Source organism: Cupressus sempervirens, chromosome 1, assembly GCF_028749045.1.
Source record: "Cupressus sempervirens isolate cs-2001-9-10 chromosome 1, ASM2874904v1, whole genome shotgun sequence".
Lineage (NCBI taxonomy): Eukaryota > Viridiplantae > Streptophyta > Pinopsida > Cupressales > Cupressaceae > Cupressus > Cupressus sempervirens.
This window is the reverse complement of record NC_143118.1, coordinates 41084840-41111435: the sequence shown is the minus strand read 5'-3', so window position 1 is coordinate 41111435 and position 26596 is coordinate 41084840. Positions and strand designations below refer to the sequence as shown.

Genomic DNA, 26596 nt, shown 5'->3' with positions numbered 1-26596 from the left:
TTTGAGTCATGTTTAATGCATTGCGATTACTACCAACACATGATTTTGTGCATTTCTCTAATTCAAAGCCTAGCTTTTACTGATGATTCTGCATCAAATGCTGCTACCATTCTACCTTTTGTTTCTGATTTTGACCTGTACATATGATTATATAGCTCTAGTGAAAATTCCTAGCTTTGTCTCACTGTGTGTTATGAATAGAACTCTAATTCTTTGTACTTTTTGCCATGTTATTTAAAACTCTGCACAACTGGGTATCTTAAGAGCAGCGGTTAATAATGCAGATCTTATGTTTCTTATAACATATGGTTCTCTTTATCTCTTCGCTCTTTAACATATGGTTCTCTCTATCTCTTCACTCTTTATCAATAAATCAGGGTGGTGCAGGAGCACCCACATAAAGATTGTACATGTTGCCGCATTTCAAACTCTACCGAGTTGCAGAAGTTACCAAGCACCAAAAATTGTTTAAGATAAGATCTTTTCTTGGAATTTGTTCAGACAATTGTGGAGTCATTCTTCCCTATTCTATATTGATCTAAAATATTCTGTAAGTCGTTTTGGTGGGAAGTCTTTTTGGGTCAGTTTTCCTATTTTGTAATAATCTAGAATGTTTCGTAGACTGTTCTAGCAAGTATAAATAGAGATTTTAGGTTTATAGGTTTAGAAAATATTTTGGATGCAAAGTTACGGGAAGAAGAAATCTTTAAGAGAGCAAGTGTATATACTATTCATTTGATGAATCAATTAGAATAATATTGTTATCTATCTCTTTCTGGTGCTGGTTCCTTTTGTTTTTGCTTCCGTTGAATTTATCTCTGCATCACAGGGTGTCTCTATCCCTATATCAAATGCAAAAACACATATCAAGCTTATATCTCATAGAATTCTGCAAAATTTTCTCCATTGAGAATATTTTAGTAACTTGACTAAGTTATAGGTCCTACTTAGATATCTTTGTTCTTACTGTAACTTGTCCTACCATGTTTAGTTGAGGATGCAAATTACAAGGAACCTTTCGTGCCACAATACTTTAATACTCCAAACCAGAAAATATTAGCAAAAATGACTTTCCTGAATTTAAATGTGAAATTCAAATGCGTAAGAAAGTAACAAAATAAACCACTTATAAAGAGAGGGTATAAGGCCAGCCCTTGTTACAGAAACAGCTGCAATATAACAGCGTACAAGAGTCCAAATTGAATTGACACTATTGTACAAATTACTCTTTCTGCGAAACTTTATTTTAGTACTGATACTATCTACAATGTCAAGAATTTAATTTTCTGTAGAGCATACAGATACATTTTAAAAACAGTACTTTCATCCCTCTGGAGATTGAAAAAGAATTCCAAGGTACTCTTGTGACTTATCACTATGCATTGAGTACAACATATTATCAATCTCTTGAGCCAGTAATTATTTTATACTCCGATATAATGAGGAGCTGCAACTCTTTAATTTTAACTGCCCATAAAGAATAGTTGAATAAGTGATTCCAGCTCAAAAAATTTACACATTCATGTATCTACATATTCTGAAGAGTGAAGTGTCAGTCACTGGAAGGTGACTTCAGGAAATGGACAAACAGGCAACATTTGCAACTCTTCCGTAAACAAAACTAATAAACTGCATCTCATATTCCATCATAAACATTCAAACGTTACTGGAAATTGGCGTGTCTGTTTTCATTGCCACAACATAGGAAATTGACAGTCGCTGCACTTTCTCCAGTTTAAAGAAACACTCAGCCTAGAGAAGAAATGTTGAAATGTTCATGGTATACCAGCTTCTGGAGCAATGAACATTGAAGCAAAGGAGAACTTCCCAATATGCTCATGGCTGACCCATGGGGGTCATGTCCATAGGATAACTACCAAGCACCCGCATGAATGTTGCAAATTCCTATAAGTGACCAGTAAAGCATCATTTTCAGCCATTGTTCAAATTGTATTGCTTTCATAAAAACATGAGGACTACATAATATAAACCAAAACCTGGAATATAAAATATGGGTTGACACAACTACACACACACACACATACTCACTAGAATAACATAAATAAATTGATATATGGTAAATATCACACAATAAGCTTGGATGAGATATAGAGCTTATTGAAATACAGAACAGATACACATTGTACCTGTAGATGACCTAAGGCATTTTGTGCTCGTGTATCTGCCATAGATGCTTCAAAATCAATGTAGAAGAGATAGTCGAAGTACCTGAAACCATGATATCATTTATACGGTTAGTACTTTGTCTCGAAAGAATGCTCACATTTGAAATAAAACTAAGACCTTTTCTTTAACAGCCACCTGGCTATAACCAAAGAAGCATGAACACATTTTCCATTTTGACATAAGATATTTCTGTACTTAAAGTACAACCAATAATTATGGCATTACTGAACAAATTGGCAGTTACTGATATTCTGCTAATTTTAGGGAACACTCAGCCTAGAGAAGAAATGTTGAAATGTTTCCCAAATATGCTCATGACTGACTAGTGGGAGTCATGTCCATAGGACAACACCCACATAAACGTTGCAAAGTTCTAATAAGTGACCAGTAAAGCATTATTTTCAGCCACTGTTCAAATTGTATTTTGCTTTCATAAGAATCTGAGGACTATATAATATAAACCTAATTTCTCTAATATTGTCGGTAACATAGCAGAGATATTGATAAAAACAGAATCCAAATATCCTCCACATTTTCCATTGCTCGTTTGCAGCTTGTGATTGTGTTCAGCTGTTCTAAGTTTATTAACTAGCCTCTAGTAAATGCTTTGATGGAAGTAAATTTTAAAAGATGAATTAATAATAGTTTCGTATCATAATTTTCCATAGACTGAACATTGAAGAGTTCTGGCCAAAAAAAGTGAAAGAGAATTTCTTATCAAATATCTTACACCCATTTTTCTAGTCCATGTGCAAAGAGAATCAGATGAGAGAATAGAACACTTGCAAATCTTCGTATGGCTAAAACCCATTCATAAGCATTAAGTGTGCTTACAACTACCAACAGCTACCTAATTAATAAGCCGACACTAAATAGTAATAATCAAAAGATAAACATTATCAAAAGCTCAAAATAATAAATCAACTTCTACTCTCGCAACTAAGGCTTTAAATAATTGGAATCCAAATTTGGTTTAGAAAAAACTGGTAGGCCTCTTTGCAATTTAATGGCCTCTCTGAGTTAGCACCTGATTGCTCAGTCCCTAAAAGATAATAGGACATTCAATACAAATATGGTTGCACTGTGAATGATGAATATTCTGCAAATGCCAATTTCTTAGTGTTCTTCGATATCAATTCCATATGATTACCCAGGTATATTCCTCTTTGAAGGCAAGCTGCAGCCTTCGCCAGCCATTACCAGAGTCAAAAACATGATAGAAGGATTATATTAGAAGTGACCATCCCTTGCAAGTAAGCTTCAATTGCTAAAAGTGCTACTAAAATCAACCTGTATTACCATGTTTTTTATCCTTCAAGTCCCAGAGAGCATTTTTAACACCGACAGAATCTGCCTGTAGAATCTCTGTAGGATGGCCAGTGGAAGGAAAAAGTCATACACTCATGTTATGGAAGAATGTTCGCCTTCCCTAAGTTAAGAAGAGAATCCAGCTTACAAAAAAAGTACCCTCGTGAATATTTCTCTTGGAGCCAAACTGATTTTAGATTTATCATTTATATTAAGGCAGAAATGGCCTTCTGAACACAGCTCTCAGATCAAAATACCTGGACCCCATTCATTCAAGCGAATTTCCAAAATAGTCCATACTTATGATATCAAGCAGGCTAGAGAATACTAAGTTTACCTTTCATAAATATTTAGATCCTTCTCCTTAGACTAGCATATATGGAAGTTGTATAAAAGTGAAGTCATACGTATCAGGTTCACAGAATTGATTCATTTGGGAGGTCAATTGTTTTTTGAAATTCAGAATTTAAAAAAAAAGATCAGTAAGCTTTATTAAGAACATAAAGTCAGGATTGAATCAGCCAAATCCATCTGTTTTAACAAATCTACATCCATTCAGATTTGTTAGCCATGGTTTATGTTGCACGCAAAGCCAAGTATGAAACCTGAGTTTGGGTCCATTGAAAAAAAATGCATATAGCCCTTAGTCCATATGCTTCAGTTGGAAAATGAAGGCTTCAAGGGTAAAATAAACACTTGATCCAAACTCCTAATCTCTTTCAGAATCCCCAAGTGAAATGGGGAGAATTCTATTGTTTGGAAAGCAGCATGCTAGACGATTTAGGGCATTTGTAAAATAAAGGAACAGTCATATTTGTCAGAACACTTTGCTTGCTTGAAATAACTTTCTAGCTAAATTTAAAATTGTCATTTCCAAATTGATGACGAGCCAAGCTTCAGCAGAATCAATAAAGAAATGCCTCTTCACTGCTTGGTATAAAAGTATTTTGAAGAAATGGGAGAACTTGAGTTTGCCTTCTGTTATTGGGACTGGGGGGTTCAACCATCCTCCTCTGAAGAGAGAATTGGTTCATCCACAAGATGTTCAAGTTGAATTTTGATGGCACTTCCAAGGGCAACCCAGCACCCTCTAGAGCAGGTTGCATAATATGGGACTCCAGTGGAAACATGATAAGGGCCACATCCAAGAAACTCATGCCCAGGACCAATAACAAAGCTGAAGCTTGCATTCACCTCAACTTTCAATTGGGTCCAGTCGTGCATGATTGATAGAGCTGTCACTGAAGGGTACTAAACAGCAGGTATCCTATGTATCAGGAAAAGATAACAATCAAATTAGAAGATAAATAACCTTTAAGTGAAGATTTGACAATCGTAGATTTATTTATATCCCATTTAGTCCAACATTGCTACCATAAAAGCAATGTGATGGCATACTTCCTTCAAATCAGGGAATCGATGGCAAGAAAAACACTGTAGTTCAAAATAATGTCAATTTATGGCCAGGCTTGGCCACCATATAGGATGATTCCCCCATCTCATCAATGATTGTCTTTCGAACTGGTAAAAAGCTTGAAACCCCTGGGGAATGACTAACTGATTTGATTATACCTCCATCTCAAGCTTTATGAGCTCCTGCTGCATCTTTGAAACAATAACAGGATTCACAGACGCTTTTTTCTGTTTGAAAGGTTTAGTTCCTGGCATCAATGGTATCTCATGCTGAAATAGATCTTCTTTATTATGATTCAAAGGCATGTTTTTGTTTTCAGAGCAAAGCCAACATTGTTGTGACCCTTGGATTATGTTGCTTGCCAATATTTGCTTCCGCAAAATCTTGACTATCTGTTGGAGCTGATTTTGTGAACTGCTTATCATTATAATCATATGTTTTCTAAAGGAACTAACCCTTTTGGAATCTTGTTTGTTTTGAGCGGATTGAATTCATTCCCATACAATGTTTCCTTTCGACCTACAACTTATACAAAGTTCTATTATCAGTATCTTGACCTTCATACTCATCTATACAATGCAATAATTTTACCAAATCTTTGTTGTCATCAAATGTTTGCCAATTGCAAAAATTATCTGATACTGAGGACCTTACATTGTATCTAACTCTGGTGTCTGCTGATGTACGATCATCTGGTCTGAGACCAAAATTTGCTAAAAATGTCATCACATTTCTTGACCTTTCAGTCCAACTAATAGAAAAAGCATCAAACAATTCAATGTTATCCCATACCTCGGATTTCTGTTGTTACAACCACTTATTTCTAGATGCATACTTTCCCTTTATTTGTGAAATCACTAATTATGAATCACTTAGGACTCAACAACTTTATTCCATGTTTCACAACGTTATAAACTACTAAAAGTGTGCCATATCCTGCTATGTTATTTGTGTTGAACACACCACCAGATGCTGGGAGGAAGGGACCTGAATTGGCATGCACTAAAATTGGAACTTGAAACTTCTACAAATCCTTGTAAGTATTTTGTCCAACTAAACCTGATGAAAGATATTGGAAAGACAACAAAGACACGTGAATACCACATTTTTAAACCGTGGTGAGAATCAAACTCACACTACACAAATAACTGATTACAATAGTATAACATCCCATACCCCGTTCCCTGATGTCTTTCGTTCTTCCCTTTGTGCCAAATGATCCCATGTTTGAGCTCTTTTCTCAGGTAGGTGGGATCTTGATGGTGTCCCTGTCAAACCCTTCTGTTCATTCTGCCTCTGCTGCTGAGGTCCCGTATGTCATTGCTACGGTTTCGGCAATAATGGGTAGTGGCCTCACTTCTGGTCAAAATATGGGAGGTGTCTCTAGTGTTGGAGATGTTTCTGGGGTTTCTCGTAAGTGCTCAGCCGAGAATCTGCAAGGGTTAAAGAGACAGCAAGTTGATAGAGGGTTTAGTCTTGCTTCAAATGTCATTTCCATTAAGCTGAAAGAGGAGATGGAGGAAATAGATCATAATGTTTTTGTATTCTCCTCTCAGGCTGTGATCTCACGGTTCGGGACTTTTGGCCTAGTCTCCTGAGTTACATGCTTGGAACTCAGCTCATTGGAAGCCTCTCCTTTCTGGTAAGTTAATATTTCCCCCTATGGCTAGAGGCTTTTTTATTGCAAAATTTGAGAATGCTCAAGACAAAAAGAAAATTAAGTGTAAGCATTTTTTTAGTTGGAAGAATAGATTTTTGTTGATGATTAAAGCTTGGCATTCTAATTTTAATCCCTCTTTTGCTTCAATTAATAAGATTCTGATATGGGTTCAGTTTTTTAGCATAACTGATGCAGATTATATTGAAGGGATGCTATAGTGCAGGTTTGATGTTAAATTGATTGATTATTGTGTTGTCATTGATGTCCACTTAAGTGTTGTTGGTTGAAATTTTAATTGGGGCACTGTTCCAGTATATGCAGAGTTGAATTCAGTGTTGCAACAGTGTTAGAAATTGACTTAGAGTATGTGACTGGAATGGAAGACTCAAAGAAGTCTCTAGATGCAGCATCCACGATGGCACAAGCTGGAACCAAGATTGGACAAAGTCATGATTGATTGAAATGAGCCAGAGCGACTAGGAAGAAAAATCCGTCACGGATGGTGAATGATTTAATTGGTCTATCAAATCTATGATGTGTTGGTTCCCAAAACCGCAAATGTCCCATTTCTTTCCATTGAATTAATATTTTCATTTGTTGCAGTAATCTATAATTATTCTTTATTTAAAAAATTATCACATTTATACAGTCATTTTATTTTATTTTTAATTCACAATTTGCAAGTTTGAGCTTTTCTATAATCCTTGCCCTCTGAGAAACTTTCAATACATTTACGTTCTAATTTATCTGCTATAAGCGTCTTGGATCTAAGTGTTTCATCCACGATCAAGTACACCCGCCTCGGTTTTGCAGAGCCGAAAGAGCAAGGGATTCGGATTGCATCAATCAATCCCGTCAAGTTGGCCTTAACTAGTTGGCCATCCCAACATCGAGCAAGCAAGTCTCGTAGGATACCAATCTGCGGTTTTGGGAACCAACAAATTGACAACTCTGCTAGGGAGAGTTGCAAAATAAACCCTAAGAATTTTTGTTTTCAAGATCAGTAAGAGTTAGGTTCTATTTAAATTTGTTGAAACATTTTGATTCCAAATTGATAAGTTTTTTACATTGCATTTTAATTTCCTTGAAGATTTCAAACTCATAATTATTTTATAAATCTTGAATTGTTTTGTAAAGATTTAATCTTGTAGAAGCATTCTATATTTTTCTCTAAGCTTTTCTGCAAATTCGATTTTTGGTGAGTTATACTCTGCTGGAAGGAAGTACTCAAGTTATTGAAGATTATTCATTTCCTCCATTTGGAGGTGGTGACTCTATTGTATTTCGACTGATACTTTAACAAAAGGAATGCCTAGATCATCAGTGACTCTGCTGAGGGAGTAGACTCAGAAGGAAATTGTAAATGGTCTTTCAAATGCATCGATCATTTCAGAGAAAGCCTTTCGTTCCAGATGGCATCAGGCCATTGGATTTCAGCAATTTTGATTATGAACTTAGCAGGTTATCTCCAAAGCTTTCACAGCTGGTACCAAAATTTCATGGAGAATGGGATGAATCGGTAATTCGACAATTGGATGCATTCTACACATTTATAGAAGATTATGAGATTTGTTTGGAAGAGATCAAGTGATGAAGTTGTTTGCCAGAACATTAAAAAACGATGCAAGACAAGCATACGAATCATTACCCACGCAGCGTATCTCGTCTTGGAAAGGGTTTGAACAGTGGTTCCTTTATGAATTTCATGATACATGCAAAGAAGATGACTTGTGTTACGAACAAGATGAAAATCAAAGCTTCAACATGGAAGAGGATCATTACATGTCTTCACTTGATGCCTTTTTCAATATAGAAAGATATGAGGGCGAGACTTCAGCCCATTTGTTTTTGAGGATGCTAAATACTTATCATGAGATTCCATCAAACATAAAACCTCCTTACAAGGAATTTCTAAACAATTTGTCAACTTGAAAATTTTGCCAAAGGACCCTGATGTGAAACTTCTTCTTCAGATATGGGATCAAGGTATTGAAGATGAAGCAAAAGGTACTAAAGTTAAACAAGAACATAGTAAATTTTCAGATTCAAGTGTAGAAGAAATTGAAGAAGTCGATCATGATGGGACCGGTAAGGAATTAGATGGTGAAAATGGAAATGATGAGGAGGATTCTCTTAGTGTGGATGAGATTTCGACCTTGTTAGACATGGAGTATCAAAAGTATGTTCAAAGGGGTGGTCAAATTTTTCTTCTAGTGCATAAAGAAAATCAGATCAAGGATGTGTCCTATGAAACATTTAATGAACATGAAAATCTGATTTCTACAAAAGCATATCACTTTCATGACGAGGAAACCAATGAACCGGAAGGATCATGCACTTCTCAAGAGGATGGCATATTTGTTGAAGATGTGTATTGTGGTCTAAGTACAGAAAGAAATTTATTTGGATACAATTCCAAAGAATTTTCAGATCCGGTATATGATGGACTAGCAGAAAAGAATGAAGAATATAGTCCTTATACACTTATAGATCTTGAAGAAAATGTGAGCATTCGAGAAGAAGAAGAAGATGCCTCCAATGGAGACTTCCAAGTCATTTCAGATCTTTTATGCAATGAAACAATGGAGAATTTGGACATATTATCTTGTGAAAGTGAAGTTGAACAGCATGAGAAAATGTCGGATGAAGGATATCATGGAAATATACTTGAGCATTCTATATTTCTGAGTCCGTTGTTGGAAGATCAAATATATCAGCACTATGATAACATGCCTAAGGATGATTCTGAAAATAATGTAAATCGTAGCATATGTGGAGAAATATATTCAGAGGAAGAGCCATATTCAAATCCATCCTATTAGAAAGAAATACAATCATGCGAAAATGGTCCTAGAATTTTTTCAAGTTTCGTATCCACTCAAAGTCTTGATCAAAGAAAAATTGTATTTCCTGAAAGTGAACTATTTTCAAAATCTTTTTGTGAAGAAAATTAGCATTTAAAGTATAAAGATCAAGCAAGATATGCAGAAAAAACTAATATGGATGCTTGTATAATCGATCAAATGCATGACTACAAGGATCTTCTATCCAGCAAGGACCACAATGTAACTGATGATTTACCAAAGGCTAATGATTGCGCTGATAAAGCTGAGTCAGAAAATCATATTCATATGGATGATTCATTTGATACAGGTATGAAGTATACGCAGCATACCGAGGTAAGTATTCTTGAAGACTCTATGATAACATTTGTTAACAATATGCTTCGGGAGGTGTTTTTAAGTCTTCATCATGCTTCTTTTGAAGATTTTTCTTTTGCGTATACTAATTGAATCAAAAGAACAAGAGATTAGATGTTAGGATTAAATGACACTGAAATTTATTTCTTTTCAAGTGATTTTGTTGATAAAGCAATAGTAAGATTTTAGTCAAGACAAATGATGAATGAAATGCACATGTTGTGTAATGATTGTTTCCTAACACTTGTAAATGGATCAAATTTTATTAAGGAACAATATAATACCATATTCAGCAGGGTCAAAGTGTTCCACAATCAAAATCAAGTATTTGATAGAGGAAAGAAGTAATGTTCATTTTTGGGGGGCTTGGGGCCACCGAATTTTCACCTAGCATAATGTTAAACATGAATGCTGAGTCTGCTCTTCCAGAGATAGCTGGAATCTCATCATACTCACAAGGAGCATATGTCCCCAGCAAGAGCCACTGATGGGGCCCAAAATTTTGGGCCTCCATTTGAGAAAAATGCAGTGAACAACCGGCACGAGGCAGGTCAAAAAATTATTCAGGGCACTATTGCTGATGAAGCTCCAGCTATATCAATATCTGCACAACTTAAGTACAACATTGATGTTGTATGTGAATACATAACAGAGAAGATTCCCATTCCTGAGCGTAATTTTGTTGCCCTGCATGACATGATTATAATCAGATCATTTGATGCAAATAAACTTGGTGCTGAAGTTGATGGAATAAAAGTGGTGTTGCTGGTAAAAATATGCTGAGGGGTGTTTTGAAAATGAATTAAAAAGTTGAAACCTGTCCTGGCATTACTGTTAAAGATGAGAATGGCAATGTACACCTTGATGGAGTCTAAGCTTTTTGCAAAATCTGAGTCTTCATAATTCATTTCACCAGCAGATACATACAAAGTCATAAATTCAGTCATCATATCAGGTTCAGTGCTGTGTGTAAATTCTGACTTATTCTGGATTGATCTTAAGGAGTGTGTGAAATTCAAATATTAGTCTAAAGTGCCCAAGTCTAAAAGGCATTCACTGTAAGAAAATAGAGACTTCTTACAAGCTCTAATATTATTTTGAAAAAAATTTAAAAATTTAAGACACTTTCATAACCTTATGCTTTATAAAAGAATGTGCTGTGAGCTTTCCACACTTCGTCCCATTGCAAATGGAACCCCCGCCCTACTTTTTTTGTCCGTTGGGCCTTTTTGGTTTTGATTATTGGTAGTTTTGGCATCAATAATTCAAGGTTCCTCATGTTTCAAGTGAAGTCTAGTATAGAAAGTCATTTCCTGCCCTTTATGCTTTCAGTTTTTGATTCTCTAATTGAGAGATGTAAATTTGGATAAGTACTAAGTTGAAGTCCTTCCAAAATGAACTAGTGAAAAAGCCTTTTGTTAAGTCCCTATTTTTTAGGGATTCCTATTTTTAGCAAGTTTCAGTTTGACTTCATTTTAAATTTTGGAAGAACTCATACTTTTTAGGAATTCCTATTTTGGGGTCTCCTAATTTCTAGGGATGTCTATTATTAGCAAGGCCTAGATTTTCCTAATTTTGCAATTGAATAAACTTACTATTTTTAATAAGTCTATTTTCAGTAGGTCATTTAGGCTTGATGAATACTAGTTGAAGAGGATGAAAATGGATATCCAAAAATAGCACTTCTGAAAAAGCATCCCTTAAAAAGCAGCTTGAAAAACCACCCTAGAAAAGGCAGTTCGAAAAAAGTATCCATGAAAAAGCATTCCCAAAAAACACGCTAGGAAAAAGCAATTCAAAAAGTATTCCTAAAAAACACCCTTCAAAAAGCAATTCAAAAAAGCACCCCTTGAAAAGGCAGTTTAAAAAGCCCTCAAAAAAATAGTCCAAAAGCGCATCAAAAGGCAAAAAAAGCAACTTAAAGTTAAAAGTGAAAAAGCATACACCTCTTCATGTTAGATTTTAAACCCAGATATCAATGATAATCAGCAATAAAGAATAGCCAAAATAGATACAAGAGACGCACACAAAATTACCTTGGGAAAACCCTTCCAACTAAAGGGAAATACACAACCACACCAACAAAAGATCCCCTATATTGAAAATAAAAAATGTTCAAATTGTACAATACCTTTTGCTTGAAGCGATATATATAACATAAGAGAGACTCTTCACATTACAACCAAAGTTCTCTTGAATTTCCCAAAAATATGACTCCTCATTTTCAAGTACACAACCCTTTGAATTCCCATGCCTCAATGCATGTCGTATGACACATGTCTTTATACTTAATATTACAATAATGGTATTAATGCCCAAAGATAAAGATCTCTATTGCAGTGACAATCTTCAACACTCCCTCTTAGCGAGAAAGAGGTCTTTAGCTGAACAATCATACAAGGCTGCAACCAAAATGTCAATAATAAAATCTAGTCACATAGATCCTATAAAACTCATGGAATCACTCAACATGAAAACTCTACAAGAAACACAACCATCTTTCACCACAGACTCTCTTAATGTGATGTTATCATGGAATCTCTCAACATGACACTAAGAGAACAATTTACTCATTGTTGATAATCATGGAATCACTCAACATGATAGATGGAAATATTTATTCATAACTAATAATCATAGAATCACTCGACATGAAAAACCTGCAAAAATGTCCTCTTCAGCTGAAGGTGACACTAATGGTATTAATGCCCAAAGATAAAGATCTCAATCACAGCGACAATCTCCAACACTCCCTCTTAGAGAGAAAGAGGTCTTCATCACAGACTCTTTTAACATGATGTTATCATGGAATCTTTCAACATGACAATTTACTCATTGTTGATAATCATGGAATCACTCAACATGATAGACTTGTAACAATTACTCATAATCATGGAATCACTCAACATGATAGACTTGTAACAATTACTCATAATCATGGAATCACTCAACATGAAAAACCTACAAAAATGTCCTCTTCAACTGAAGGTGACAATAATGGTATTAATGCCCAAAGATAAAGATCTCTATCGCAGCGACAATCTCCAACACTCCGTCTTAGCTAGAAAGAGGTCTTTAGCTGAACAGTCATACAAGGCTGCAACCAAAATATCAATGATAAAATTTAGTCACATAGATCCTATAAAACTCATGGAATCGCTCAACATGACAACCCTACAAGAAACACAACCACCTTTCATCACAGACTCTCTTAATGTGATGTTATCATGGAATCTCTCAACATGACACTAGGAGAACAATTTACTCATTGTTGATAATCATGGAATTACTCAACATAATAGACTTGTACCAATTACTCATAATCATGGAATCACTCAACATGATAGATGGAAATATTTGTTCATAACTAATAATCATGGAATCACTCAACATGAAAAACCTACAAAAATCACATTCAACTTTCATCACTGACTCACTCAGCATGATGTTTTCATGACAAACATGCAAAAAAAATCAACATCAACTTTCATCACGGACTCACTCAACATGATGTTTTCATGGAATCTCTCAATGTGACAAATCTACAAAAATCAAAATCACCTATCATCATAAACTCACTCAACATGATGTTGTCATGGAATCTCTCAAGATGACAAGTAAGTGAGGTTTACAACCAGCATTTTATCACGAACTCTCTCAACGTGATACAATCATGAACTTCTCAAAATGACTTCCAACTCCCATCACCTAATCTCTCAACATGATGACATCATGGACTCTCTCTACATGATGTTCACTGTTAATCTCTCATAAGTGAAAGAGTTATCAAGTTGTCCATACAACTTATTACTAATTTCATGTGAATATTAGCTCATAAAATCACAGTTGAAAATTCTTTTCCAACAAGAGTCTCAAATTTTACAAATACCACAAGCATTAAAAACATGTATAAGAAAAACAAGGATACTAAAAAGATTCCCTATCAACCAAAAAAAACAACTCTCTCTAAAGTTGGACATCTCCCTATGAATATCTAATCCTTATCTTGTTACATCCTCGTTCATATACAAATTTACAAATGTTTCAAGTATCAAGTCTAACCAACTTTTAACAGCAGATTCTGATTCACTTCATTAGAAAAAACACTGCCCACAGTTAATAACCAAAGAAATTTCGATTACATCCGATATCTATCCTACCAAATAATAAATAGAACTTAATGAATAAGTACTAACAATGCAGAAATTTAAAAGTTAAATATGCAAATATCGTGCAAAATTTGTAACCTTATCTGTCAGCCACATCTTGTTGCTATTCCAAAACCAGCAGCCTTTTGTTTCATGAAGAGACCAATGCCATAAATTCATTGAAGACAGCCATTTACAATCAATAACTCCTGTGATGACTACTGGAAACTCCTACAGCCCCAACAAGCATAAATCCTCTGTTTTCACCAATACTCGAAGAGGTGCTAGACGTCATTGAATCAAACATGACGGCAAATATTTATTGAGAATACCCATCTCTGACTTCACACAGCTTCCAGACCATTAGCTCACAGTGAATTTTCTCTACACTCAAAAAAACTCAGAATACACTATGTATGAATATTTATTGAGAATACCTGTCTCTGACTTCACACAGCTTCAAGACCATTAGCTCACAGTGATTTTTCTCTACACTTTAAAAAACTCAGAATACACTATGTATGAAAAGACTTCATGGCCCGCAAAAGCTGATACAGGAAAAACTTTAAAAAACTAATGGCGGTGAGGCATCAAGTCTCTATTTGCTTTAATAACCTGATGCAGATTGGACTCCATCAATTCAAAAACAACATAAACATCCTTGAACTTGTGGCCACATGGGGGAAGCATTATGTGCTTAATTTCTCAAAAATATTAGTAATTTCCCACCATTTCCTGCATTGCATATCAACTCCCCTCGCCATATTCACAAAAATAAATTCCACTGACTATGCCATGAGGGCAATAAAATTTACTGCTCAATTCTCTGCTTACGCAACAATTAAAATATGATTTTTCTGTAAGACGCTTGGTTACACACCCAGATACAATATGCAATTTTGGGTGAAGCATAGATTTGCTTGCCACTTTGATCAACTTCAGAAAAATAACATACTGATCTTGAATGAATTCATACGATACCAAAAAAAATACAATTCAAAACAACTGAAGAGGAAAACAAGGTGTCATGAGCATTTATTTCTCCATCGCAACACATTGAAGTGGAAGACACTTGCAAGAAAAAAAAACAAAGGTTGATGATTACCATGAGCTGATGACTCCTCCAAAATATGCACAAAATACAAGACTCTACTGTCAAGCCCTCCCATTTTTTAGGCTGAGTCATCGCATACTCAACAGCTTGGGCACCCTCCTGACCTCTTTGCATATCAACTCTATGTCGCAATGAGAATTTAGGATTCCATTCATCTGTGTTATGAATTTTCTTGGTCCCATGTTGGAAAATAAAACATCGTTTTCATGATTGAGGATACAGCTAGATGGAATCTCTGAATCTCCTACCACCATGACCTGCCAGCCCTTAATCTTGGTCAAATTTACGTCACAATTATTTTGGGCAGATTGTTTGAAACAATCCCAAAAACGTGGCTTCTAGTTATGGTATTCATAATAAATCAACTCCAAAAGGACATCTACACAATAGTATCCATCAAAATGCAGTGCTTGATTGTAGGAGAAAAAACACATTCTACGGCCACTGAAAACAGCAATCTTTCACCCTCAAGCTTCATTGCATACATATTGCCAACAAAAAACTACAACACAAGAGAAACTCCCTTATTGTTGTCATTAAACTAGAATATGGTACCATGTTAGATTTCAAACCCAAATATCAATGGTAAACAGCAATAAAGAATAGCCAAAATAGATACAAGAGACCCACAAAATTACTCTGGAAAACCCCCTTCTAACTGAAGGGAAAAACCCAGCCACACCACAAAAGATCCCCTTTACTGATAATAAAAATGTTCAAAGTGTACAATGCCTTTCGCTTGAAGCGATATATATAACACAACAACAACTCTTCATATTACAGCCAAAGGTCTCTTGAATTTCCCAAAAATATGACTCTTCATTTTCAAGTACACAACTCTTTGATTTCCATGCCTCAATGAATGTCGTATGACACGTCTTTATACTTAATAATACAATTATTATCATAAATGTCCTCTTCAGTTGAAGGTGACCATAACGGTATTAATGCCCAGAGATAAAGATCTTTACACTTCATATATTTTGAAAATGGGATCAGTGTGCAATTGACTTCTCATATTGATGGAGGTGTGAGAATAGGGGAGACAACTTATATAGGGGGACGTGTTTAATTGTTGGGTGAGCTCCAACATCAAAAGCAATGCAAGTGAGCCGAGTTGGGAAAGCAATGCAAGTGAGTCGAGTTAAAAAGCAATGCAAGCAAGCCGAGTTGGAAAACAATGCAAGTGAGTCATGTTGGAAACCAATGCAAGTGAGTTGAGTTAGAAAAGCAATGCAAGCAAACCAAATTGGGAAAACATGAGAGATGAGAAAAAAATGGTCAACTAAAAAGCAATCCAAGTAAGCCGAGTTGGAAAACAACGCAAGTGAGTCAAGTTGGAAACCAATGCAAGCAAACCAAATTGGAAAAACATGAGAAATGAGAAAAAAATGGTCAAGTATTGGATGAAGATGCATGGAGAAGCAACAAAATCCACAAAGCCCAAGTTCAAAGAAAGGAGAGAAGTCAATAGAAATTTGACTAAGTGTTGGAAATCCTCCTATATTGGTCCTCCTACAAAGCAGTTCTCGATTACACCTTGGGCACAAATCCAAGGTAGACAAGCAGAAATTCATCTAAGTGACAAATTCAATCCTAGCCATTCATTGTAATCTGAGACCTAATAAAAGGCTAAATTCTCATTTGTAAAGGAGCAAATTTAGAGATTATTGTTTAAGAAAATACCAAAGTAATAAAGTTGTCTTGAAGTTTTGGTGAATTCTTGATGTATTTTTGTGCTTGAATGTTCTCTTTGTTCCTTACTTAGAATAGAATTGTACTCATGTACTGGAGTTGCCTTGCTCATACCTTATGTTCTCAGGTGATTCCTGAGTGTAGTGTAAGATTGGTTTTGAGCCCTTATATGTATGCTTTACTTCTAAGATTGATGCACGTAATTTGTTATGATGGTGTTCATTGTGATATGAAAATCATTTGCTTAACTCTTGAAGATTGCACCTACTGTGTGCAGTTGTTGAATTTGGCGAAGTAAAGTTTGGCAGATTTAATCATAGTAGGTAGCATTCATCTTTCAAATTCTTATGGTTAGAATACATCTCCCAACCCTCTTCTCATTGACTTTCAGCATATAACGTCAAAAAACCCAAAAATGGTACTTTCACTACCATATCATTAGAAAAGTTCCCATAGCTAGTATCATATGAATCTTCTTAAGAACAAGAACATAAGTCCCCTCGTGATACCAGCATATCACATCAACCATTTAGCTTATCCATAGTCAAGAGCTGACATAAAAGACCATTGGAATCAATTGTATGAACTTTCACAATCTTATCTTACACATGATTTTGCTCGAGAGGGGATAGGATATCTCAATATTTTATTTTATTTTATTGTTTAAATGGTAATAAAACACACATCAATAGGATGCAAATGGAAAAACCTCAAAATCATATACCCTCTCTCATACACCCTCTAAAAATCATATCACATGATATATACATCATTTTGCTCAAAGATGAATATACTGATTACAAAATATGAGGTGCACAAGGTTGCCCAAAAAGAATGCTTGTCTCCATAACAAGACACCAATTTTCTATTTTGCTCCTATCTTCAATTTGTTAAAGTTTTGACCAAAAACAAGATAAACAACAAAAACAAATTAATGAACACTAAGCCATACCAAGAAATATCACTTTATATCAATGCAGCCCAAGGACGTGTCTCCCCCCACAAAAAAAAAAAAAAAAAATCATCAACATTCCCACAACGAGGATGTATTAGGGACGTGGTGATGGCGTTCCAACGTCGCCACCACAATCTCAGCTTGCTGCCGAAAACGCTTTTCCAAAACGCTGAGGGGTAAGCAACAGCATCCCTCAAGTGTTCTAGGGATACCTAGGCATCACTCATCAAGGCAACATGACTAAGTAAATTTAAAAAAACACATTTTTAAATTCATATGTTCAAATCTTTTAGCTCATTATAATCATCTTTATGATCAGATACTTTTGATATCATATGATATATTAGAACTCTTTTGTTTGTTGATTCAACAATTTAAAATTTTATCATTAAGTAGTATTTCTAATTAGTAATTCGATAAAGAAAACAGCAATGTTCAAGGTTTATTGTTCAATGTTCAAATATTTAATAATTTACTATTTTACATCTTTATGTCTTATACATCTTTTAATAGCTAGCATTTTAAGCACCATATGTATAGTGAATAGTATATAGTATATACACCCCCTGTCCCTGTCCCTAGCCCCCCACCACCATTGGCATCCCCCGGCCATCGCGAAATTGAGGCCCCTTTGTCCCCCTGCCCCTGACCCCAATGGCACTATAAATAATAAATATGCTTTGTATTAAAGAAATGTCGGAAAATCTGATTTACAACATTGCCAAATGCTGGACTGAGCTGAAAACAAACAAAAAAGAAATCAGCCCAATGCAATCACTCAGCAAGAATATAAAACATTGCCTTGACCCTTCATTATCTTGCACTTACTAAATGAAGACCCTTCGTTTTCTTGACTCTTCTTTGTCTCTTGAACTGTTCATATGCACAAAGAAGACTCTTCCTAACATTAATATCTAGCATTTGCACGCTTATGTGTTTGTAAAGATAAGCCGATAGGTGCCCGATAATAAAATTATTTTATAAAATATAATCTTCTGTCAACAAATTAGATTATTAATAAAATTCTATTTAAATAATTTAATATTTACTAAAATCTCTTAAATTCAATTTATCAAATATGAGAAAAAAATCATTTAGAAAAAGCCCATGAAAAAATCTATTATGAAATAATTAATAAAAAAAATACAAAAAAAAAAAAGAAAAAAATAACATCTCTATTAATAATTTTTAATCTAAATAACATAATATTTACTAAAATCTTTTAAATAGATAAATAAATATTATTTATTTAAATTCAATTTATCAAATATGAAGAAAATAATCATTTTAAAACCCCCATCAAAAAATCTATTATGAAAAATTAATAAGAGCGAAAAAATAATATGAAAAAAAATTAAAAATACCAACATCTCTAACAAATATTCTATTGATTAAATATATTATAGAAACTAAAAAATAATAATTAAAGAAAAAATTAAACTAATATAAAAAATTAATTTAAATAATTTAAGAACTAAAATCTAAATCAATTTAAAAATCAAAAGTTAAATAAATAGAGATCACAACATGAGCTGAGCTAATGTGGAGATCACAAGTAATTTTTTTTTTAAATAAATAGAAAAAGAAAAACAGTAGTTAAAAGTGGAGATAACAACTAATAAATATCAAAACAAGAGTTAAAAGTAGAGTGAGATAAAAACTGGCCAGTAAATAATTAATGGAAAGGATTTACAATTTTACAGCGAATTTGACAACTCCTTTGGCCAACTGACAACTTTTCCTGCAAAAAATAAATTTCCGGGAACAAAATTCCCACAAATAGCCTATTGGCTAAAAGATTCCTCCCAATGCTACCCATTAGCATATTTGACCTTTAGGAGACAAAAACATCAACACAATTCATACCACACATCTTTATAAAGCTTTATCTATTCATAATCAACAGAATAGAGATTGCATCAGTCAGTTATTTTACTGCAGCAGGCATGGCAATAGGTGAACACCTATAGGTAACATTTATTTCAGTTTTGTTATACCATTCTTATTCCCTACAATGGCTCTTTGGTTATTACTTTATATGTTCGTTCAAATCTTTGAGAAGATTTGCCCAGGTAAGTGTCCAGGAGGCACAGCATGCTTGTGACAAACCCAAGGCATTCAGGCCATACCCATGTCACACATCCAGGTAACACATCTCTGAAGCTGTTCAAGCCAGGTACAGGGGCCAAGGGTAGGGATTGAACCTGATAAGGCATATCATAACCTAAACCCTGAAAGCAACATTAACCTACTTGTCATAAAAAAGGAGCTACTCCTTGGCGATCGGAATTATAAGAAAAAGAAGCTGTCTAGATAGGCATCTAGGAAAACAAGTCAATTTGACAGCCTAATAGAAGGGAAGGTTGGTGAGGCATCATAAGTGTATATTACTATATCATATAGTAATCAAACTAGTGCTTCTGTTGACAACTCAATACTGTTCAGCAAAAAATATCAGTTATAGTTTTACTACCTTAACTAATTACCTGTTTTATATGGACAGTGAAGAAATACCCCTTTGCAGGTATAATCAAGCTTAAGCCTGCCTCACAGCTAAAGAATCATAGAACTTGGATCGAGTAAAAAAAAAACCCAGCGTAGCTGCTTTTCTTTCAGGACCTTTGTTATTAAATTATTCCCAGTCCATTATCAACTCTCCTGCATTCTAAATCAAGTTTCAAGTGTTGCAGATTGACTGAGATAAGAACATCTTAGAAAATTTGTTTAGCCACAGCTAGGGCATCCTGGTGCTTTATCACATATGCTTCAAGCACTCGTTATGCAATTCATGAACTATCAACTGACATACTGCTACTGCACATCCATAACAACCTGAAAACAGATCCCAAGGGATAAAATGGGTTAGTGATAATTTGGATATATGCTAAGGAGAGCCATCTCAGTAAGCAGCTTCAGTAACTGATTTCTGTTTTTTCCCAATCTCATCATTCTATGAAGCATGTTTCCAAACTGAGTTATATTTAAGCCTGTTACAGGCTTTACAATCTCTATATTTTTCTCTGAAATGTCACTTTGGTAAGTCCAGAAACATTACAGTTGTTGTGTCATGTTTTTACGCTTATATTCCCGACACTGTGAATTTAGAGATGAAAGGCTGTAACTATCTCTACTGTAATAGACATGTTGTATGGCTAGAGATTGTTACTCATTTTTTTTAACACAATCTCAGTCAGTCTGTTGAGACAAAGATGCAAATCTCTGTTTTGGGATCTTATGGATGTGCAAATGCCATGCTTTTGCTGACAACATGATATAATACTGTTTACATAGGTTTAATAAACACATTGCAGATGGAAATGATAATTTAACCTTAATAAAGAACAATACATTACTTACCTTGCAGCACCAGTGTTGCTATCATCAACTACCCGCAAAGGTCGCTTTCTCTGAGGTCTACTTTCTATCTGACAATATATAACAGAGACGATTAACAAAGGCAGCAACCAAAGCTTTTCCTAAGATTATTTATTCCAGTTCTCACTTACCAGACCTATCAGTAATTGGTTTCTGTGAAATTGCACAAAATATTCAGTGAGACTATAGGACAATTAAATAGTTTAACAGCTAACCATACTTGATAAGTGTATTTAATACATCTGAAAATAAAAACCTTTGTTAGATTGATATTTCTCAGAGCAAATACTGCAAGTGCCTTAAACAGTACTCCGGGCCCTTCCTCGAGTGTGAACATGATGCTCGTCTAGCAAAGCAAAAGAAATAAACATTTCAATGTGATGAAAGAAAATACATCATGTCAGAGAACAAAACTAGTAAACAAACAGAAACTGCATTTACTATCATAATGAATATAAATTAATCCAATAATACAATACCAGAAAGTGCACAAGTGAAGAAAAATCACCTTGAATGGCCTGTCAATTCTTGGAATTATTGGTTCTCTGGCCAACATCAAAAAGCGGGTAACATTGTCTGAATCATCCTGCATTGACAATTATATACCAAAACAAAATGTCTATAAGCTATAACCACCGGATGCCTTCTAGCCATATTATGTATCATGTAATATAACCGTTCATCTATAATGAATTGAGGATTTATGCCTGAATCCCATCTGCAAGAATATCAAGGCCATAAATCTCAGCAGCTCGGGCACTTGCTACAGCCCCTGTGTCTCGGAGATTATGAGCAGCTATGAACTGCAGATTCACGAAAGCTAAAACCAATTAGAACAGCAAGTAATTGACAGAATCTTCAAGTAAACTTTGCATGGGTATTTTGTTTGACACTTACTTAGATTGTGAAAATTGATGAACATATCGCACTGTAATCTTTAAGACCAAATACAAGAAAAAATGAAAAGCTTGAAAATTCTAGTGTTCCATTATCCAATAGAACACTGTGCCAATTTCTCTATCTGCAAAGTTCACCAAAGAGTGATAATGGAGAATGATAATATCATAATACCTGGGCTGCACCTGCTGTATCATCTACTGCTTCACGTATAACACCCAAATCACTCAGTGTATGCTCGCATTGAGAGAGTGCCTGTTAAGAAGATAAGCAATCAAACTCAAAGACACTGAAATAAAAAAACTATAAGAAACAAACCTTTTGGAAACTGCACAAGCTTCACCTGTGGATGGCTTAGAACACGCATGAGCTCTTCCTTCTTCACCCCAGCAAGTGCTAAAAGGCAATGATGAACTGCTAACTGCACTTCACCCACAATATGCAAGCGGTGGCGAAGAAGCAAATCATAATTACGGTGAATGCTGCCTCCAAGAGAATTTTCAATGGGCAACACTGCTCTGTCTACGAGCCACAGTTCAACAGCCTGCCAAAACAGAGAAAAAAAAAATCTTATCTTAAGCATTCACAATTTAACATCTTTATTGGTAGAGAAATTAAGAAGCACAGTCATCTGACCTGCTCCAAAAGAGTTCAATATAAATTAAAAAAGTAAAATATCAAGATGAGAATGCAAGAAGTTGCCAAGAACTATAAAGCAATCTGTCTAGGGGTGGGTTCTGAATATTGTGCAGCTGATAAGGAAGTAAAAAATTGTTCAATAACACCCAAACCAAAGCGTCAAATAAATGCAAAAACTCCATTAAATGTCAAGATGAGGCTTACATCAATTTCAAACCCACAATAACAATTTAGCTTTTGAACTGATTAGATTTCCAGAGTCCGTGAATGATTGAATAAAATGTTTCTGCTTTGAATTTTGCATCCTCAAACAAATAATTATAAAGAAGGAAATCTGCATCATATGCCCAAGGAACCCTTTGTGCAAATAGCTTTGTGAGTTATTGTGCATTTATTGGATAGTCTGTCAAGCTATTTGTAACCAGCAAGCTTAGTTCCATTGAATACCTCAATTAAGTACTATGCAAACTATGTACACACCTGAAATGCAGCTTCAAACTGTTCACAAGGTACTGCCTCACAGTGTGGATAAGCTTTCATTGCAGCTGCCTCACTATATGCTCCAGGAACTCCCTAAGCTCCAAACAAAACCCAAGTCTCAATACCATGAAAAAATCATTATAAAAGAGAACCATGAGCATAATCCAAAACAATTTCCCAAACCACTGGGCCGTAGCTCTTAAACAACTTGGTCTTGCATTAACATATAAAACTGCAAATTTAAACTGGAAATGCAAATGCAACCTATAATTCTTGCTAGGCTGTTCGTCCAACAGTTCGAAATGGAAAAAAAAAAAATCTATATTTGAAAACCAAAACTATCTTTCTTTAAGTATTACATATTGAACACCAATTAATCAAATGCTGCGAGTATTCGACAAAAGATTCCCAAGAACTGCTTTTGTGAGACATTAGACAAGATTCTCCGAGGCTTTGAGAACATACTTTCGGCAAAGAACAAGAATTATGCATCCCACAAACATCCTTGAAATTCCAACCAATATCATCCTCGTGTATTGAAAATATCATAATCAATTGGATTCATATTAACAGTTACAACTTTTCGCTGGTGCCCTAAATCAATCACGGCACAAGGCATGTTCTAATTTCAGATAAACTATGATATTCACTGCTCCATACTGCAACCCTGTCTGTACGCCTCCGTATGTCGGAAATTCATTAAATTCAAAAAAAGTTAATTTACACCCACTAAGCAATGGATCGCATCCTACCTGATACGCCACGCGGACCTGAGATCCATGGCTGGGCGGTGTAGCGAGATCTGTTAAAGATAGAGGTCCTGCATAAATCCAGAATCTCTGAGAATTTGACAGAAGCTTCAAAACCCGCGGAAAAGATTTTTCAGGTGAAAACCGAAATGGGTATAAAATTATATAAAAGGAAAAGAAAAAGAAAATTAACTGGGTAGAGAGACCAAATCTCTAGGAACCGTCGTCGCCTCTAAATCAACACTCCCATTATCTTTAACGTCGACAGACTGTACGTCGACAGATGGTGAGGGGTTCTCATCGTGGATTTGGGTAGTCAGCTGGACTGAGAAAACAGAATTGGAACTGTGTTGTAATGACCTTCGTGGCAGATTTCTCCCCGTCTTCACTCTCTGCCTTGGAAATTCCGTCAATTGACGCAATTTAGGCTTCAGAGAGGAATTGTGGAGTCCCAAAGCGGGAGGAGATGGACACAGTTTAGAGGCCATTTTCAGTCCGCAATCCCAACCCTTCGACGCTGAAGCGCCAAATTTTGACGCCCTCTTATTCACCGGGTAGTATCACGTCTAATGACGTAGTTCCCAAATCGCAGCCTGTCGGATATTTCATACCGGTCTTCCTATAAATTTGAATTTGACATTTTTATCTGTCATTCCTGTTGCTATTGCTACCTAATTAAAACTAGCCTATTGCAGAGATATTGAAGGTAAAAAAATTGTGAAGAAAGTCATAGATTCTATTATGATAAATCTTAAATTTAAACTTCATCACAAATATTAAATCATAATCATAATTCTGAATAGGACTATAACTCAAATTGTTAAGACAATTCTAATCTTGGACACGGCATAGATCTAAACCATTACCTTAACTCTAGACTTAATAAAAATCCTCACTTTAACATTCTTAAATCTAACCTTAATTTAAACTTTACCTTGTTGCCCGGTTATAAAATTGTTTCAATTTTATAAGTCTCAGTTAATTTTTGAAACTTGCCTGGTTTTAAGCTTTAAATTGGTCATTTTATCTCTGAGTTTTTGAGTTTCTAAATCTTCATGTCTCCAGCTCGTTCTCAGCTCCGCATAGCATTTGAAATTTTTTAAATCCGACTTCTGAGCCTCAAGTTATTGCAAGTTAATGGAGAGACCCAAAATACGTGTTTTCAAGTCTATCATTAACCATTAACCTCTCAAAAGGTTAATGATAACGTCCAAAAACATGTTTTTCTTAACCTCTCAAAAGGTTAATGATAATGTCCAAAAACACGTTTTTCTTAACCTCTCAAAAGGTTAATGATAACTTCCAAAAACACATATTTCTTAACCTCTCAAATAGGTTAATGATAGCGCATTTTGGAGTAGGTTAATTAACCTCTCCAAAAATGTGTGTTTCTTAACCTCTTCGAGACAATTATTAACTTGTTTGAAAATTTCTCTAACCTATTTAAAATTCTTCTATGAGAAGTCAAATATGTGAATGAGTTGCTTGCTGGAACAATCGGTTCCATACCAAAGCGAGGTGGGGGAAGAGTAAAGCATTTGGTCAAGGCATTTGAAAGTTTGCTCTCCCTTCCAGACTATGAAACTCCAGAGAGTCCTCAAACTAGGCCATTGGATAAGTCTATCTACAAAATATCTGATACGGATCAAGGAAAGTGCAAACCCAGTGTAGGCAAGAGTTTGAAGTGGGCACTTCCTGGCATGCAACTAAAGGGCTCTGAGGAGAGATCAAATGGTAGCAACATCCCAGTTCATGAATACCATGATGGTTGGAACATGAGAAATAAGGGTACTACATTTTCGAAGACAAGCTTTGCTGATTTGAAGAGTTCATACGGTCAACCTAAAAGTGTTTTCTTAAAAAAAAGTTGTAGTGTTGCAACCAATCCAATGAAAGCTCCGATGAATTCAAATTCTTCCCTGTTTGTGAAGAAACAGCCTCCATCTGTAAATATATTGAAGATAATCCACACAGTGAACAATTGACCAGTTCAGATTTATGAAGTGTCATCCTACAATTACAGTCAGTTGTGATTGAACCAAAATCTTTCGCCTTGGCATCAAAAGCACAACAGAGAAAAGACCACATGATCTACCTCTGGAGACGTCTAATTTTTCGTCAGAGTCATCTCTTCGTGCCTCAACACACTGAATATTCTGCAAAGCATTCAAATAAGCATTTGATTATGAAGCCTAATATGGGATCAATCTAAGGATAGGTAATTTTATGACCAGCATGTAAACTATTTGTCAGAATGTCTTCTAAAATCGTATACTTGAGACATCAAAAGATAACATGGAATATGTTTGATCAAATGTTCATAATGAAAGTGTCGTGAATATAAAGATGAAACATAAAACGATTGAATGAGGTATGTGATAGCATTCCACCAAATGCCAAGTTCAAGTCAGAATTTTTAAATGAATTTGCGAAAAGCGAGAGCAAGCGCACAATAGGGGAAGCTCATTGGTGTTATCAAGATTGGAAAAGAGCCATATGTGTTATATAGCAATTAGAACCTTTAAAATATATCCCAGTTGTGCTTATAATTCCAATTCAGTGGACGCCTTTTCTTTCTTGTATTCGGCTTTTATAGGTGGATGATGTGGGTAGTAGAATGCAGAGTCTTGTGAAGGACGTCATGTGCAAATGGAAGGAGCCCGATAAGTTTGTTAAGTGCGATGAACCACTATGTACATGTGGTGTTAATGAAGTCCACCTTGTCATTTCAATAATCATGATAGAAGGGGAGTAGATAGTTATTATGCCAAACTG

At 35.2% G+C, this 26596-nt stretch overlaps 1 protein-coding gene across 1 annotated transcript; it reads right to left on the bottom strand.

The window, feature by feature from the left end:
• Positions 1-1213: 1213 nt before the first annotated feature.
• LOC149576075 (arogenate dehydratase 1-like) lies at positions 1214-24337 on the bottom strand. The gene is made up of 11 exons (XM_089816250.1): positions 24015-24337; positions 23825-23892; positions 23073-23165; positions 22297-22497; positions 22128-22208; positions 21764-21859; positions 21565-21642; positions 21313-21402; positions 21039-21106; positions 2148-2229; positions 1214-1905 (listed from the first exon to the last, which is right to left on the bottom strand). Exons 1-11 carry the CDS (start codon positions 24307-24309, stop codon positions 1837-1839), a joined length of 1221 nt encoding a protein of 406 aa, XP_089672376.1. The 5' UTR covers positions 24310-24337; the 3' UTR covers positions 1214-1836.
• Between the last annotated feature and the right edge of the window lie 2259 nt (positions 24338-26596).